The 17,176-nt window shown below is 39.8% G+C and overlaps 1 protein-coding gene across 3 annotated transcripts in view; it reads left to right on the forward strand.

The window, feature by feature from the left end:
- Positions 1 to 17,176, forward strand: part of LOC143958911 (putative E3 ubiquitin-protein ligase DTX2) — a 106,465-nt gene that overhangs the window by 60,640 nt on the left and 28,649 nt on the right. For 2 of the 3 annotated variants that reach the window (XM_077467894.1, XM_077467895.1), the window contains exons 3-5: positions 3,614 to 4,178; positions 6,381 to 6,439; positions 16,765 to 16,899. In XM_077467894.1, coding sequence (XP_077324020.1) covers positions 3,614 to 4,178; positions 6,381 to 6,439; positions 16,765 to 16,899 — 759 coding nt within the window. The remainder of the gene's footprint in view (positions 1 to 3,613; positions 4,179 to 6,380; positions 6,440 to 16,764; positions 16,900 to 17,176) is intronic. The other variant, XM_077467896.1, reaches the window with a different exon arrangement.

A 17,176-nucleotide genomic window follows, 5' to 3' on the forward strand; every position in this document is an offset into this window, starting at 1 on the left:
GGAATAGTGCCCCATCGTTGGGGTTCCCGGGAGGAATAGTGCCCCATCGTTGGGGTTCCCGGGAGGAATAGTGCCCCATCGTTGGGGTTCCCGCGGGGTGAATAGTGCCCCATCATTGGGGTTCCCGCGGGGTGAATAGTGCCCCATCGTTGGGGTTCCCGCGGGGTGAATAGTGCCCCATCGTTGGGGTTCCCGCGGGGTGAATAGTGCCCCATCGTTGGGGTTCCCGCGGGGTGAATAGTGCCCCATCGTTGGGGTTCCCGCGGGGTGAATAGTGCCCCATCGTTGGGGTTCCCGCGGGGTGAATAGTGCCCCATCGTTGGGGTTCCCGCGGGGTGAATAGTGCCCCATCGTTGGGGTTCCCGCGGGGTGAATAGTGCCCCATCGTTGGGGTTCCCGCGGGGTGAATAGTGCCCCATCGTTGGGGTTCCCGCGGGGTGAATAGTGCCCCATCGTTGGGGTTCCCGCGGGGTGAATAGTGCCCCATCGTTGGGGTTCCCGCGGGGTGAATAGTGCCCCATCGTTGGTGTTTCCCGGGAGGAATAGTGCCCCATCATTGGTGTTTTTTTTTTTTTTTTTTTTTTTTTTTTTTCATTATTTTAAATAAAGAAAAAATGGCATATTACGTTTTTTTTTTAATTATTTTTTTTCAATTAATGGAAAAAATAATCGACCAACTAATCGATTCTGAAAATAATCGTTAGTTGCAGCCCTAGCTTAGACACCCTTCAGTTGAGTTGAGCTACTTTGAGTTGATGTGTTTATTATCTAACTTTGGCCCTGAGAGCAGTTCTTTAACAGATTTTAAGTATATATGATAACCTAGGGCAGTGGTCTCCAAACTGTGTCTGCCTTTATCTGGCCTTTGGGGCACTGTTCATCTTGCTGATAGACAATGTTCCTCCCACTGACACCAGCGATGGGGCACTATTGCTCACACGGATACCAATGATGGTGTACTATTCCTCCCACTGACACCAATGTGATGGGGCACTATTTCACTGATACCAACAATGGGGTACTATTCTTCCCACTGACACCTACGTTGGGGCAATTTTCCCACCACTGACACCAACAATGGGGTACCATGCCTCCCACTCACACCAACATCTGGCCCCCCTTAAATCTGACAAACATAAACTGGTCCTTTTGTTTAGAAAGTTTGGAGACCCCTGACCTAGGCTAATAAAATGAAGGCAGAGTTATTAGAGCCTATTCACATACCGGCTTTACTATTCATGTTGCTTAACTTCCCACTACAAAAGGTTGATACTGCTTCATCGTGGACAATAATGAATTTCAGATATCTGCAGTTACATAGTGTGCGCTCTGAGGAAGCACGGCAAAACTTGTTTTGCGCAGCAGTTTGTGTGTGCGTTATGCCTCATTACTGTGCTGAAACCGTATGAAAACCTAGGGTCGTTTAACGTGCAGTGCAGATTTATCAACAGTCCTAAAAATAGCTTTACAATCTTCCCAGCCCTCCGCTTTGACTCCTGCATGTGTGTGGCTCTACCTTAAAGAAGACGTTTATTAGGTTATGGGTAAATTAAGTCAGCAGCTACAAATACTGTAGCTACCAACCTTTAAGAAATCATAGTTTACCGGCCCATAGAGTCCAGCACCGTCTCTCCCGTGCAGCCAATTCTTCTGAGGGCTTCTGCACCCTTTGCTCTGGCTGTGGTTTCCAGATGTCTCACAGCCGACCCCCTACTACGCATGCGTGAGATCATGGCATACAATGGGACTGGTCCTGCAGCCTCCTGAGATTTGTGAAGTAATCCCTGAATGCTATTGGGGAGGTCACATCCTCCTTTCCTAGGCAAAGAAATAGGAAGATGGGCGTGGGTACCAGGGAATAAATGTACCCACTCTCCGAAAGCAACTACCTTATCTGGCAAGCCTTAGGGAGAAAAGGTGCAGAAACGTAAGATTTTTTTTTTCCTAACCTATTCATTTTCTTATCTCCCTCTAGTCTTGTATGAAAATAAAATAATGTGTTCACAATGTGCCTGATGTGGAATTCCATGTACAAATAAAAAATGACAATGCCAACCAGTGTGTAACACAGAACACACCAACCTTGGCAAGTCCTAAAAAAATTTGTGGGGACGCTCAACCATGGAGGGAAAATCTCTGGCTAGCAAATAAGTATATTAGGGGTTTGTTATCAGCGTAGCAGCCTCTTGTACTTTTCTGGTTTTAGTAATACCCAATGTCATTCAACCCATTTCTTGGGGGGGGTTTGGGTGGCAACCACACCCTGGGAGGGACCAATCTTCCAGCTGCTCTGGGATGGAGACTGATGTTGAGTATGATGCCCTCAATACCTAGACATCATTAACTGTTGTTTCCTGAACATCCATCACTACAAGAAGAATAGGAGGAGGAGACATCTTGGGGATGTCACATGACCAAACGAATGACTACTGCGTATAAGGTATGTATAAATAAAATGAAAAAAATGGTGGCATACTCTGAGGAGGGTCAGATGGATCTCTCCAACCTGGAGTGTGGCTTTAAGGGACAACCTGAGAAGTGTTGAGACTAAGGTACATTTTTGACTTTAGGTCCACTCTTAACGGTAATGTTTCGTCTATGTATCTTGTTATGCACTTTTTTCTGTTTGCCTTAAAGTGATACTGAGCACACACTGTTTAATTTCAATTATGCCTTCTTTCTGTATGTGGATAATTATTTGATTAAAAAAAGTTTTAAGTACCTTTTTTTTTTTTTTTTTTTATTTTTTTTTTTTATTTATTTTTTTCCCTTAACGATATACAGCTGTCACATGACCCACATCTTTCCTAACCTGTCCACAGAGAAACATAAGCAGAAAGCTTCTAGTCCTCTGCTGCTGGTCACATGCTCAAAATACAAAAACAGCCTTTGAATTACAGACTAAAACTATTTAATATCAATAACCTTTTTTAAATTGTCATAGAAATATATATTTGAAATCAATTATTATTATTTTTTTTTTTTTTTAGTTTTGTGGACGAATTTCTGCCAGTCACAGGCTGTGTCACACCCCTCCAGGCTGTGTCTTACAATAAGAGGGAGGTGAAGCCACCATTAATCTACACAATAATTAATACATACATACATACATTAATCTATGTAATATTCCTCCCCTTGTGTTAAGCGGGCATGGAGGAGGGAGTGAGTGGGTTGTTGTTTATCACTGTACCTACGCCCACATGTGTGACTCTATAGTCACATGGGTTGCACAGATGTGATAGGAAGGAAATGCTCAAGTTAGAAATACACTGAAAACTGAGCATGTGCACTAGCTGTCAACACTGCTCTGCAAAATCCCCAACTGCAGTGGGGACATGGACAGGTGATAGAGAATAACAGGATAAATCGGGTTTTCTGCAGAATACAGAAAAAAATCCCATACCGAGTCTGAACAGCATGTAATACGGCATTTATTTTAAATTTGAATGATGTGGGTTTAATGACACTCTCTGAGCTTGTTAATCAAACACTTATCTTGAGTGTTGTAGCAGAAGTTCTTGCACACATCCTCCACACTTCACACCGTTATGTACTTGTAGCTTCAATAATTTATCGGGATATGCTTTTGCTAATCACTTTGTCTGTTTCTTAGGAACTATGCGATCTATCAGAAAAAACCTCTGTCCATTAGACTCTGCTCCAGCTAAGGGCATTTTCTGGGAGTGGATAAATGATGATGGATGCTGGACAGCTTATGAAACACACATCTGCATGTTGCTGGAGGAGAAGTTTAGTAATAGAATCCCCTCTGTAGACCTTGGAATAGTTGGACTCCCCTACCTTGTTGACTTTCAATCACTTGTACAAATAAATCACGTCACTGGATATAAACGAAGTGTTCAACGAACCCTTGGTACACCTTATCCTCAAACTCCAAAGGCAGGACCTGCACATAAGGCAATGGCATGTGCTTGCCACCAGTGTGTGGCAGGCAGTCACGCGGGGCCTATGCATCGGTATCGACATTCCATGATCAATCTGCCTACAGCCTCAAATTACCAGAGCGGTGGCCGAACAACCATGAACACTGTTGGGTATTTACCATATCTCAAACCTACCATGACCAGTGCAAAGTCAGCACCAAAGCTTAATAGCACATGGGTACCACCCGCTGCGCAATTGCAACTTCCCGGTCCATCTTCCGCCAATGGAATCGGGTAACTGATCTTTTACATGATTTGTTTGTATAGATATAATAGGACTAGTGCAATTCTTACTGTAAACCTAGGTATTGTGTGTGTGTGTGTGTGTGTGTATATGTATGTGTGTATATATATATATATATATATATATATATATATATATATATATATATATATATATATATATATATATATATATATATATATATATATATACATTATAATGTGTGTGCGTGTGTATATATGTATGTATATAATGTGTGTGTGTGTGTGTGTGTGTGTGTGTGTGTATATGTATGTGTGTGTATGTATATATATATATATATGTATATGTATATGTATATGTATATATATATATATATATATATGTATATGTGTGTGTGTGTGTGTGTGTGTGTATATATATATATATATATATATATATATATATATATATATATATATATATATAATTTAATGTGTGTGTGTATAATCTCTGTAAATTAAAAATGCTTTCAGAAATCGTGTTTAATATTTTATTTCTATCAATTAACAAAATGGAAAGTAGGTGAACAGAAGAGAAAACCAAATTAAATCCATATTTGGTGTGACCACCCTTTGCCTTCAAAATCGCATCAGTTCTTCTTGGTATACTTGCACGCAGTTTTTGATGGAACTCAGCAAGTAAGTTGTTCCAAACATCTTGGAGGACTAACCACAAATCTCCTGTGGATGTAGGCTGCCTCAAATCCCTCAGTCTTTTCATGTTTCCACCCCAGACAGACTCAATAGTGTTGAGATCAGGATAAAAGAATAGTGGTGCACCATACACATACAATAAAGTAATGGAGATGTACAGAATCCTAGTAGGCCAGTATTAGAAGTACCTGCTGGCAGTAACCAAACTAAAAAAAACAACGCGATACTGTCTAATGGTGAACAAGTAATAACATCACAACAATGAGAAAAAACATAAGAAAATAAGTGTGAACAGTAGCCAAATTTCCAACGCGTGATGTGAATTTTCACTTGGGATACATGCACTTTAGTTCACGTATTGCAAGTCTGGCTATTGGCAACACTGCTTTTCTTATAATTTTTTGCACATTGCTCTCTGATGTTTTTTTGATTAGCCAGTGCTGTGTTTTTTCCATACATTTTTCAGTCTGGTAATCGCCAGCACCTACTTTTGGGATATTGAGAAAAACATAAGTAAATAAGTGTGAACAGTAGCCAAATTTCCAATGCATGAAGTTAAATCAATATCCCAAAAGTAGGTGCTGGCTCCCACAGAGCCCTGATCATATCAAGTCTGGGATTGCACGAAGAGACAGCCCACATCAACAGAAGATCTGTGATTAGATCTCCAATATGTTTAGAACAATCTACCTGCCCTGTCCCTTCATAAACTGTGTGCAAGTGTACCTAGAAGACTTGATGCTGTTTTGAAGCCAAAGGTTAGTCGCACCAAATATTGATTTGATTTAGCTTTTTATTCTGCTCACTCATATCAGATTTTGTAAATTGATAAGAACAAACAATTAAAATCTAATGAAAACATTCTTGCGTTACAGCATCATTTCTTCACACCTGCCTACAACTTTTGCTGTGTGTATTCAATTTTATATTTTTTAAGTTTTTTGGATAGAGTGTAGAGGGGTTAGAATGCTTGTCAGTTTTTATTGCCGTTTGTGCCCCCGTTAAGGAGATTCAGCCTTTCTATTTGTCCTGTTTACCGTTATCAGTGAAAGTAAAAGAAAATCCCAAATTTTGGGATGTCCCCAGAAAAGTGGGGAAATCTTCCAGTGGGGGGACACTAGTTCTGGTGACCTGGAGGTCCCCAAGGAATTCCCTAAATTTGCAGGGATTTTCTCTCACTTCCTGTTTGTCTATGGGACAAGAGGTGAAGGGAAATCTCCGCAATGGGATGCAAATGGCAAAAAAATAATAATCTGACACGGGTTATAACTCTTCTTGGCTCTATCCAAAATGTGAAAAAAAAAAAAAATCATTTTACCTATAGTTCCACTTTAAGATGGCCGGGGCTAGAAATGGTAGCATGGAGACATGGATAGATGGGTCTGTTTGCTCTGAATATTAAAGATGACTTAAATAGCTTTCTCAGTTTGTGGTGCTCAGAATAGATAAATTCCACTTTTAAAATTTATGTTAAAATAAAATATAAGGTATTTATTTGTTTATAGTATATTGAACTTTTTTTTTTTTTCCTCCTCAAAGTATTCAGTCAGTCCCAGTGCAAATTCAGAAGTCCAGCTCTATGAATCAGGCGTTTGCAGGTAAAATAGTATTATTTAAATGATCTTAATATACCATTACCTTTTGTAAGCACATAGGTTTTAGAGTCACATTTTCAATTTTTTTATTTATTTTTTGAGTGGAAAGATGAAGGCAGCAAGCCGTAAGGTTTGGTCCAAAATTTTATATATATATATATATATATATATAATATATATAAAAAATTTTGTCACATTAAAAGGAATCTTATCCAGAATTGAAAGCCAGCACGGTTCGGGGGTTACAAACACTCTACATCAGGGCTACAGTTTTGCAATTTTAAATAACAGGTGTTCTAGTTACACAAAATGTGTTCTATGAAAATAAATGATTTATTGGGGACAAAGATCTAATATTGGCTAAATTCATAAAAGCATGTATAGTAAAAAAAAAAAAAAAAATTCATTCAGAAGATTTTAAGTTACCACAGTTGATGAGTATGTCCATAGAGTGTCATACTGTATTACTATATATCAATAGTATAACTGTTTTCAATATATAATTAAAATTATAGTAGGTCTAGCAAAATAATAGAAATGTGTGGTTTGTGTGATAGACAAAAGTAAAATAGACCAATTTTCAATTGCAGTAAACCCTTATACACTTACCGGCCACTTTATTAGGTACACCTATTCAATTGCTTGGTAACACAAATCAGCCAGTCACATGGCAGTAACTCAATGCATTTAGGAATGTAGACATGAAAACGACTTGCAGAGATTCAAACTGAGCATCAGAATGGCAAAGAAAGGGGATTTAAAGCGGTTCTGCACTCGTGAAAAAAAAAAATCTGTTTTAAGCTTTAAAATGTATCTATTGAAATAAATATGCTTACTTTTCCAGCATTTCTCAGTGCAACATGCCAGTTTTTCCTCCAAATTTTACTTTATTTTTAGTGTTCGGCAGATCTAATTTTTTGTGTGGGCATTTGAAGCTTACAAGCAATAACTTCCTCTTTCCAGTCTTTGCTAGGAACCAGCATGCTTTGCTGCAGCTACGCGCGGTGCAAATCCAGAATGTTGTCAGTACAACGGCGTGATGACGTCACGTCCGCGAAATCTTGCGAGATTTCGCCAGTCTAAGCCGCAATGTCTCCTGGGATTACTTGGACGAGATCCCAGGAGACAGTGCGGGGATCAGCGGAAGTGATGCTGATCCCCGCATAAGACCGCCCATAGCCGCAGGGGATGAAGAGAAAAAAATAAAGATAACGACAGGTGGGATAAATAAAAATGAAGGGGCATTAGGCAATGTGTGGACTGTAGCAAAAACAATCGCAGTAAGATAATAAAATGTGTGCAGAACCGCTTTAAGTTACTTTGAACGTGGCATGGTCGTTAGTGCCAGACAGGCTGGTCTGGGTATTTCAAAAACTGCTGGGATTTTCACGCACAACCATCCCTAGGGTTTACAGAGAATGGTCAGAAAAAGAAGATATCCAGATAGCAGCAGTTACACGTAAGGAAAATTCTTTGTAGAGGTCAGAGGAGAATGCGCAGACTGGTTCAAGATGATAGACAACAGTAACTCAAATAACTACTTATTACAACCAAGGTATGCAGAATACCATGTTTGAGCACACAGCACATCAAACTTTGAAGCAGATGGGCTATAGCAGCAGAAGACCATACCTGCTGCCACTCCTGCTAAGAACAGGAAACTGAGGCTATATTTTTCACAGGCTCACCAAAAGACTGGAGAAACGTCTGGTCTGAGTCTCGATTTCAGCTGCAACATTCAGATAGTAGGGTCAGAGGTTGGCTAAACAACCTGAAAGCATGGATCCATCCTGCCTTGTATCACCGGTTTAGGCTGCTGGTTGTGGCGGTGTAATGGTGTAGGGCAGGGATATGCAATTAGCAGACCTCCAGCTGTTGCAGGACTGCAAGTCACATGAGTCACTGCAAGACTCTGACAGCCACAAGCATGACACCCAGAGGCAGGGGCACAATGGGACTTGTAGTTTTGCAACAGCTGGAGGTCTGTTAATTGCATATCCCTGATGTAGGGGATATTTTTTTGGCACACTGTGAGCCCCTTAGTACCAACTGAGCATCAATTAAACGTCACGGCCTACCTAAATATTGTTGCTGACCATGTCAATCCGATTATGACTACAATGTGCCCATCTTCTGATTATTCAGCAGGATAATGCACCATGTCACAAAGCTCAAATCATCTCACCACTGGTTTCTTGAACATGACAATCGGATCCCTGTACTCCAATGACCTCCACAGTCACCAAATGTCAATCCAATAGAGCACAGATGTGGTGGAATGGAAGATTCCCATCATAGATGTGCAGCCAGAAAATCTGCAGCAACTACGTTATGCTATCATGTCAATATGGACCAAAATCTCTGTAGATGGTTTCCATCACCTTGTTGAATCTATGCCCCAAAGAATTAAGGCAGTTCTGAAGGCAAAAGGGGGTCCAACCCGGTACTAGCAAGATGTACCTAATAAAGTGGCCGGTGAGTGTATAATACAAAATAGAACCCTTTATAATAGAAATAAAAGAGACCTCTAAACAATAAAAGTAGGCCTTTTATATAGTACAAAACATACCATAAAAGTAAAGGAGATCTTTAAATCAATAAAAGTAGACTTGTATAATATCATCATAATGGTTTATCATTTTTATGTTGTCTTTCAAATGATTCTAAAATGCATAGATTCATACATTGTAACTAGAATAACTGTTATTTAACGCCGATTGTAGCTCTGCTAGGAAGTGTGCATAACCCCCAAAATTGTGTTGGGTGACAACTCTTGATAAGAATCTTTTTGTTGTTGCAAGCAGCCAAATAGCCACTTGTCCTAGTACCCATTTATATCTGTAGACATGCCTAACCTAAGCCCAAATCTACAGATGATATCCCCTTGTATTTCAATAGATCTATCATGGGACAGCTTGTCATGTCAGCAATATGAATGGGTGCGAGGAATAATATCCTCTCAGATTTCAATCCGTCCCTCCATTAGAATATCTATACGATTCACAGATATATATATATATATATATATATATATATATATATATATATATATATATATATATATATATATATATATATATATATATATATATATGCTTTGAATAACTTCAGGCTTTGGTGGTGACCACCACCCTTGTATTGCTGCAGTTAAAGCCGGTCTTGACTTCATTTCTTTGTAATGCTGTGAAAATGTTTTCTTAGAAGTACTGCATTGGTGACTTCATATGTATCATTGAGGGATGAATCTTCACCCCCTACAATGCAATGTCAATAATAGTACACCATGATGAATGATGTCGCATATAAACAAAAATAGGGCTGCTTCTCATTCATCTTTATGTTGAAATGTCTAAAACAGCCATTCTCAACCAGGGTTCCGTGGAACCCTAGGCTTCCTCAAGAGGTGGTCCTTGAGCTGTGGCTGATTTACCTCATGTTTGATGGTGCCTACATACTTCTGAGCCATACTACATGGAGGAGCCAGTGGTATGACACCAATGATCTTTTATAGCTCTCTCTAAGAGGGCCATTCTTACCACCACTGTAAAAAAGGGCATTCTTCTCACTAACCACCAAAGTAAGGGGCATTGTTCCCACTGACCTTCAATGAATGGGTTTTTATCAGGGGTTCCCCCGAGACCTGAAAAAGTATTTTGAGGGTTTCCCTGGGGTAAAAAGGTTGAGAAAGGCTGGTCTGAAAGTTTTAGTAAATGTTCAGCACAGATGCCTCTAAGGCCCCATCCACAGGATCAGATTTTCTGCAGATTTTTGTCTTCGTATTTACCAAAACCATGTAGTAGAAGGACCTGCCTGATTGCATACAAATTGAAACTCCTAAGGTATCACCTCATATTATATGGTTTTGGTAAATCTGAAGACAAAAATCAGCAGAAAATCTGATAGTGTGTATGGGGCTTAACAAAGGCCATGTGATTATCCACAAATCAAAAACTTGGCAAGGGAATCTTGTCTGAAGAGATTAATTAGAAAGTGTCCACAGCGGACTATAAACAACCCTCCTGAGAGATGCAGCAGCCATTTTCTTAAACTGCACAAGTGTTCCCAGTTATCAGTCATGTATGTTTTACAGCAGATCACAGGAGAGGCAATTCATATCGCATAGTTCAACCTCAGCAAGTTCAATTTCAAAAATCTTGAAATACGTTGTAAATGTATCCAAAAATATCCCTCGCTGTGCCAGGGATCAGTGTCCAGGGAGGTTAAACAAATTGTTTGATGGGACACCCTCTGTTGCTTGTTGCATCTGCAGCTTTGGATAACTTTTAGAAAATGCATATTAACGCCTAACACACAGTAATATTCACTAACACCTTTCTCTTGCTTTCTAGCCAGTTGCTGCAGTGTGGTTTTTCTCTTTTCGTGCCATGCATTTCTTTAGCATTTACCTGTACTGTAGGATTTTATCTCTTAGTGCGTTTTATATATTGAAAGTTGAACTAAAGACAAAATCGTTTCAGTTTGGATACTGTAAGGGAGGGTTACAACTCCCTGTCAGTTTTTTTTTGTTTGTTTCTGTTTCTCATTGGGGAAATTTCCCATCACTTCCTGTCCCATAGCCACAACAGGAAGTGAGAGGAAATCCTCCAAAGTGAGGTATTTATCACCAGAACTAGTGTCCCAATTGGAAGATTTCTTCTCTTACTTTTCTGGGGATAGCCCAAAAGCTGAGGTTTCCTTTCCTTTTGGGTGATAACCCCCAAACCAGACAATTGGAGACAGAAATAGAATACTGACAGGTGTTCTAATCCCTTTCCACTCTAAAGGCAAAACTACTTTTTAGTTTTGGATAGTTATACTTTACCATTATTTTATGTGCCTTTTTATAGCTACAAACATGCATATTTGGCCAGTTTTGAGCATGTTTAGATCTTTGGGTGCTCAGTTTATGACTGTGACCTGAACTGGAAATTTTCTAAATAATAGCGGATGTCAGCAGCAGGAATCGAAACATAAATGTTATTCGGGATCTCTACATACCTTTTTATTTGCCTCCATTGTGTGCCGCAAACCTCAAAAGGTACTTTTAAAAAGTAAAATCAGTATTTACTTATCTGAGTACCTTAGATTTGGAGGTCCAGAAGATTTCATGAGGAATGTACATGCACTGTAAAGCTGTTCCCTACTCACAAAGTCAAAAATGACTATAAACAGCATCTCGCACAAGTGAGTACACCCCTCATTTTAAATACTTTATTATATATTTTCATTTGAGAACACTGAAGAAATGACACTTTGCTACAATATAAAGTAGTGAGTGTACAGCTTGTATAACAGTGTAAATTTACTGTCCCCTCAAAATAACTCAACACACAGCCATTAATGTCTAAACCGCTGGCAACAAAAGAGTACACCCCTAAGTGAAAATGTCCAAATTGGGTATTTCACCAGAGCTTCAAAGGTTTTCACTGGAGTCCTTCTCCACTCTTCCATGATGACCTCTCGGAGCTGGTGGATGTTGATGACCTTGCACTCCTCCACCTTCTGTTTGGAGGATGCCCCACAGATGCTCAATTGGGCTTAGGTCTGGAGACATGCTTGGCCAGTCCATTACCTTTACCCTCAGCTTCTTTAGCAAGGCAGTGGTTGTCTTAGGGGTGTGTTTGGGGTAGTTATGTTGGAATACTGCCCTGCAGCCCAGTCTCCGAAGGGAGGGGGTTATGCTCTGCTTCAGTATGTCACAGTACATGTCATGGTTCTCTCAATGAACTGTAGCTCCCTAGTGCCAGCAGCACTCATGCAGCCCCAGACCATGACACTCCCATGATTATGCTTGACTGTAGGCAAGACGCACTTGTTTTTTGTACTCCTCACCTGGTTGCCACCACACGCTTGACACCATCTGAACGAAATATGTTTAATTTGGTGTCACCAGACCCCAGGACATGGCTCCTGTAATCCTTGCTCTTAGTCTGGCAGCACTTGTGTGTCTATTTCCCAAAGACAACCTCTGGATATGACATTGAGCATGTGCACTCAACCTCTTTGGTCGACCATGGCGAGACCTGTTCACAGTGAAACCTGTCCTGTTAAACCGCTGTATGATCTAGGCCACCATGCTGCAGCTCAGTTTCAGGGTCTTGACAATCTTCTTGACAATCTAGGCCATCTTTAGGTGCGCAACAATTCTTTTTTTCAGATCCTCAGAGAGTTCTTTGCCATGAGGTGCCATGTTGAACTTTCAGTGACCAGTAAGAGAGAGTGAGAGCGATAACACTAAATTTAACACACCTGCTCCCCATTCACACCTAAAACCTTGTAACATATGACACTGGGAAGGGAAAAGTTTTTTGAGTGGACAGAAAATTTACACTGTTATACAAGCTGTACACTCACTACTTTACATTGTAGAAAAGTGTAATTTCTTCAGTTTTGTCAATGAAAAGATATTGACAAAAAATGTGAGGGGTGTTCTAACTTTTGTAAGATACTGTAGTTTCTTCCCCCAAGATGAAACTGAAAATATCCACCACTTATTTATTTTATTAAATAAGCACCCTAACCTGATATGTTTGCTTTGTGAATTGAGGCTCTTATCTTTGCATTGTTTTCATGTTAAGACAGTGGTATCTCTGTGTCCTTTAAGGCCATTTTGGTCTTCTCTGGCAAAATGCTTTACTTACTATAGCAGGTTGTTGACATTCAAATGACATATTTTGAATGTAATTGTTTTGTTTCTTGCCTCACCACTTTTTTATGTTGTATGTAGGAAGATTAGAACAAAGACTGAAACCTATTATTACATATCACTGTGGTATCTCTGGAATTGCTGGGTGTCACTGTAGTATCTCTGACATTTCTGGGTGCCACCCTGTTATGTCTGGCATGGCTTTTGTCTTGATGTGGTAAAGGTTCTGTCTACTACTGAGTATCTTGCAACTGATTTTATATGCAGTGTTGTAACCTTGCCTAAAAGTGAATGCATTCATTTTTAAAGAGTTAAAGGGCACTTGGGGGACCTTAAAGGGATTCCTTATCCTGAACAGACAAAGTGACAGGTTCCTAATAGGGCAACCCCTCCGGGTTCCTAATAGGGCAACCCCTCCGGGTTCCTAATAGGGCAACCCCCTCCACCTACTGATAAGTTCTCTGTGCTAATAGTCCCTGTCTTCACTTGCGGGAACACGAAGTCTAAAGGCTTGTTCCTCTGTCAGTGTAACAATGTTTGGGCCTGTTGATTGGCCACTCAGGCCTGAGTACTGCATCTTTTAACAAAGGGGAGAAGGTCACTTAGTCCCACATACCCATAAATACCAGATATTGCTCAGACCTCCCACAGACAGAGTGGCAGGAGAGAGCCACCAGGGTGAATGCCATTGAATCAGAGAGTGGCTTCTCTTAAGACCCTGTAACCTAATCCTGAACAAGCAAAGAGATTTAAATGGCATTCCTTTTGCTTTTGCTCAAATTAAAGTCTAGTACACATAATCAGAAATTTGTACGAAAAATACCACTTTTGTGATTGTACAATAATCTGATAGTTTAGTGCACAGCTTTCAAGAGCCGATAGCGGCAGTTCACCTCAAGTTATTAGAAGGAAGAAAACGCAAAAATGTTTCTCGTACGATACTAGATCATACCATCTTCGTTTAACCGGTACCGTTTTTTTTGTCAGAAAATAACAATGTATTCATAACTTTAGTAACCTCCTTGTTTTTTTTTTTATGGAGGCTAGTATGAAAAAAAGGATAATTCATCTCATAATCTCCTTGTGTGTACTAGGCTTAAGGAAAGCTTCAGATCCTTGATCAATTATGTTGATTGACCCCATTGGGGAGGTATCCCACCTTCTCATTTTCTATGTGACAGTAAGTAAGTGGGGGGGGGGGGCAACTCTCTAAAACAGTAAACCCCCCCCCCCCTCAATCAATACCAGTCCCTTATCCGAGCATGTGGCTAGGCAGATCGGGGTTAGAGGAGAACAAGCAAGCGCCCCCCTCTCCTGAACCATACCAGGTCAGGTGCCCTCAACATGGGGGGGTGGGGTACTTTGGGGTTTTATTGTGAAAGCATAAAGCTTCCAGCATACACTGCAAGCCTTCCACCTTTAGCCACACCCCCAATTTGTTTCACCCATAACGGGGCTTAATCATGTAGACTGAAATACTTGGTATCCTTTAAGATTTTTAAAGAGACTATTTTAGGATAGCCATAATCATTCTAAACAAGGTAGTATAGTTATACCTTTCATACATTAATCGAAAAACGTAAATATTCCAAAAAGAAACTTTCCTATGTACTTTTATTCCAGTATTATGTGCATAGTGATATTCTCATATTTTCAAGCCCCAGCTATCCTACATAGTAAGTTAACAAACTTTTTATATGCATGCATTTTTTGCATGTTTTATTTATGTATTTTCTTTATTTGCTTACTTATTACATACTATCCTCTGTGGAGCATGCTTTCCATCCACTTCTGCTTTTTGCTTTGCCTCAGTCTGCTTGTTTTTGCCTAGTAACTTATGGAATGTCTAAACTGTTTTCTAACAAGGAACATCAAACATAATAAAATAAAATTAAATTGAAATATTTTGTGGGGGGGGGGGGGGGGGGGAGTGAGGATGCGTTAGCACCTTGCTCAGGTTTCCATTGTAGTCTGTGTTGGGAAGAGTCCACCTCTCTATTTGGTGTCCATTAATACTGGAACAGAAGGTAAATACAGAATGCAAACTTTTAGAGTTGTCCGCAGAACAGGATAATTAGGAAACCCTATTCTAGTGAAAACTGACCAAGGCCTCATGCACAACAGGCATCTGGAGCCACATGATGTTAAATATGAGCCCACTCAGGAACCACAGACGCTGCATACAGCCACCCATAGAAACCAATAGCTATAAGCAGATGCCTGCATTAATACGTGTGGTTGTACATCTAGCTACTCAATGCAGAATGTCTACATCCAGTTTCCTACATCTGTAAGTATGAGTGTTGATGCAACTACTGACATAACCGCACACAGCTATGTACAGCCATTGATTTCTCTGGGTGGCTGTACTCGGCACTTGTGGCTCCCTAGCAGGGAAGAACGTCAGAATTTTACATCATACAACTTCAGGCGCCTATGTGCATGAGACACATAGGCGATTTTATCTAACTTTCTTTTTAGCGACTTCACTTCCTGTAGTGTGTTTTGGAGAGGAATGGAAGGGAAAGCTACCAAATGGAACACAGATAACCAAACAGACAAAAAAAATAAAAATAAAACAGATTTAAATCCAAAACTTAATAAAGATTTGGCTAGAGATACACTTAAAGATCCATACCCAAAAGTAAATTTATTTATTTTAACATTGCACTTTATTGATGCAAGGAATCGTCATTAATAATAAGGCTGCTTGGCGGAGTGCAGGTGTTCCGTCAGATTCGGAAACCCATCAGATTTTGTAACAGAAGTGACATTCCATCACACCCATCTTGGTACACCCCACACTCGGCCGCGTTAAGGATACAGTGAGAAGGCGGCGAGCAGACATCTTTTTATACCCACTGGAGTTTTGCATTTGACAATTTTTTTTTTTTAACAGTAAACTGAGCTTATATATTGAAATACTGCATTTTAAAATCCGTGACACTGTTTTGATGTTGAATTTTAAAAGCAGCGGCAAGCCTGCTCATCTGACAGATGCCGCTGATTTTAAAATCCAACATCAAAACAATCAGACGGTTTTCAAAAGAATGTATGCCACTATATAAGCTGAGTTTACTGGTAAAAATAAGTTTGTAATGCAAGAATTTGGTGGGTGTAAAAAGATGTTCGGTTTTCCGCCTCACTTTATCCTTACTGCGGCCGACTGCGGGGTGTACTAAGATGGCCGTGACGGAATGCCACTTCTGTTACAAAATCTGACAGGTCACCTAATCTGAGGAAACGCAGGTCTGCCAGAGAGTGTGCTCTCTTATTTGAAGTACTATGCAAATAAAAATTAACATGCTTATTGGTCTGTGTCATCTGAACAGACCTTTTTCCATCACTAGTATTTCAGTGGCCACTGCACATTTTAAAGGAACACAGGGTAGTCTGTGCACAGTGTGCACCTTGTTTCTTAGTCCTCAGCTGCATGAAAAGCAACAATGGAAAATCATTTGGTGTAGATGTTGCAACGCTTTTTTTTTTTTTTTTTTTTATTATTATTATTATTTAATTTTGCATTTACACATACTTTTGTTTTTTTGGCAGTTATCCATCCATTTTATTTGGATTATTTTTTTTTATATATATATATATTTTTGTTTCCTACCCTATCCCATTGTTTCCTTTTTTGTTTTTTATTTTATTTTTTTTGCATGTGGACTTGATGTACATCTAGGCATGACGGCTATTCTGATGTCTGCAGCTGGGCTCCCTGTACGTCTTACCTCTGCACCTCCACCCTCCAACCCACATGTGACCAGTAAACGCTCTAAAAGCTCAGTTAGAAAATTGAGGAAAATGCCAAAAAAAGGTAGATTTGTCGACCCTCTCACAATATTTTGATATTAATTTTGTTTTTAATTTCTATTATTATTACATTAATCCTGCACCACTTTGGCATGCAATTATCAAGCCGTTTATGGCACATCTTAATTTTTTTTCATTACTGAAAAAATAAAGTGCTATTTATGCTTTGCCAAGGTTTGGCAGTAACCATTACTGGTTAGAATGTGCTCAATCTTGCCTAATTAACCTGTTTAACTTTTCTAAAAAAAGCCACAGGTGTCCCAGAAAGTTTATATGTATGG

The sequence above is a fragment of the Lithobates pipiens genome, unplaced genomic scaffold (genome assembly GCF_037356315.1).
Source record: "Lithobates pipiens isolate NorthernLeopardFrog02 unplaced genomic scaffold, aLitPip1_a1.2 Scaffold_64, whole genome shotgun sequence".
NCBI classification, from domain to species: Eukaryota; Metazoa; Chordata; class Amphibia; order Anura; family Ranidae; genus Lithobates; species Lithobates pipiens.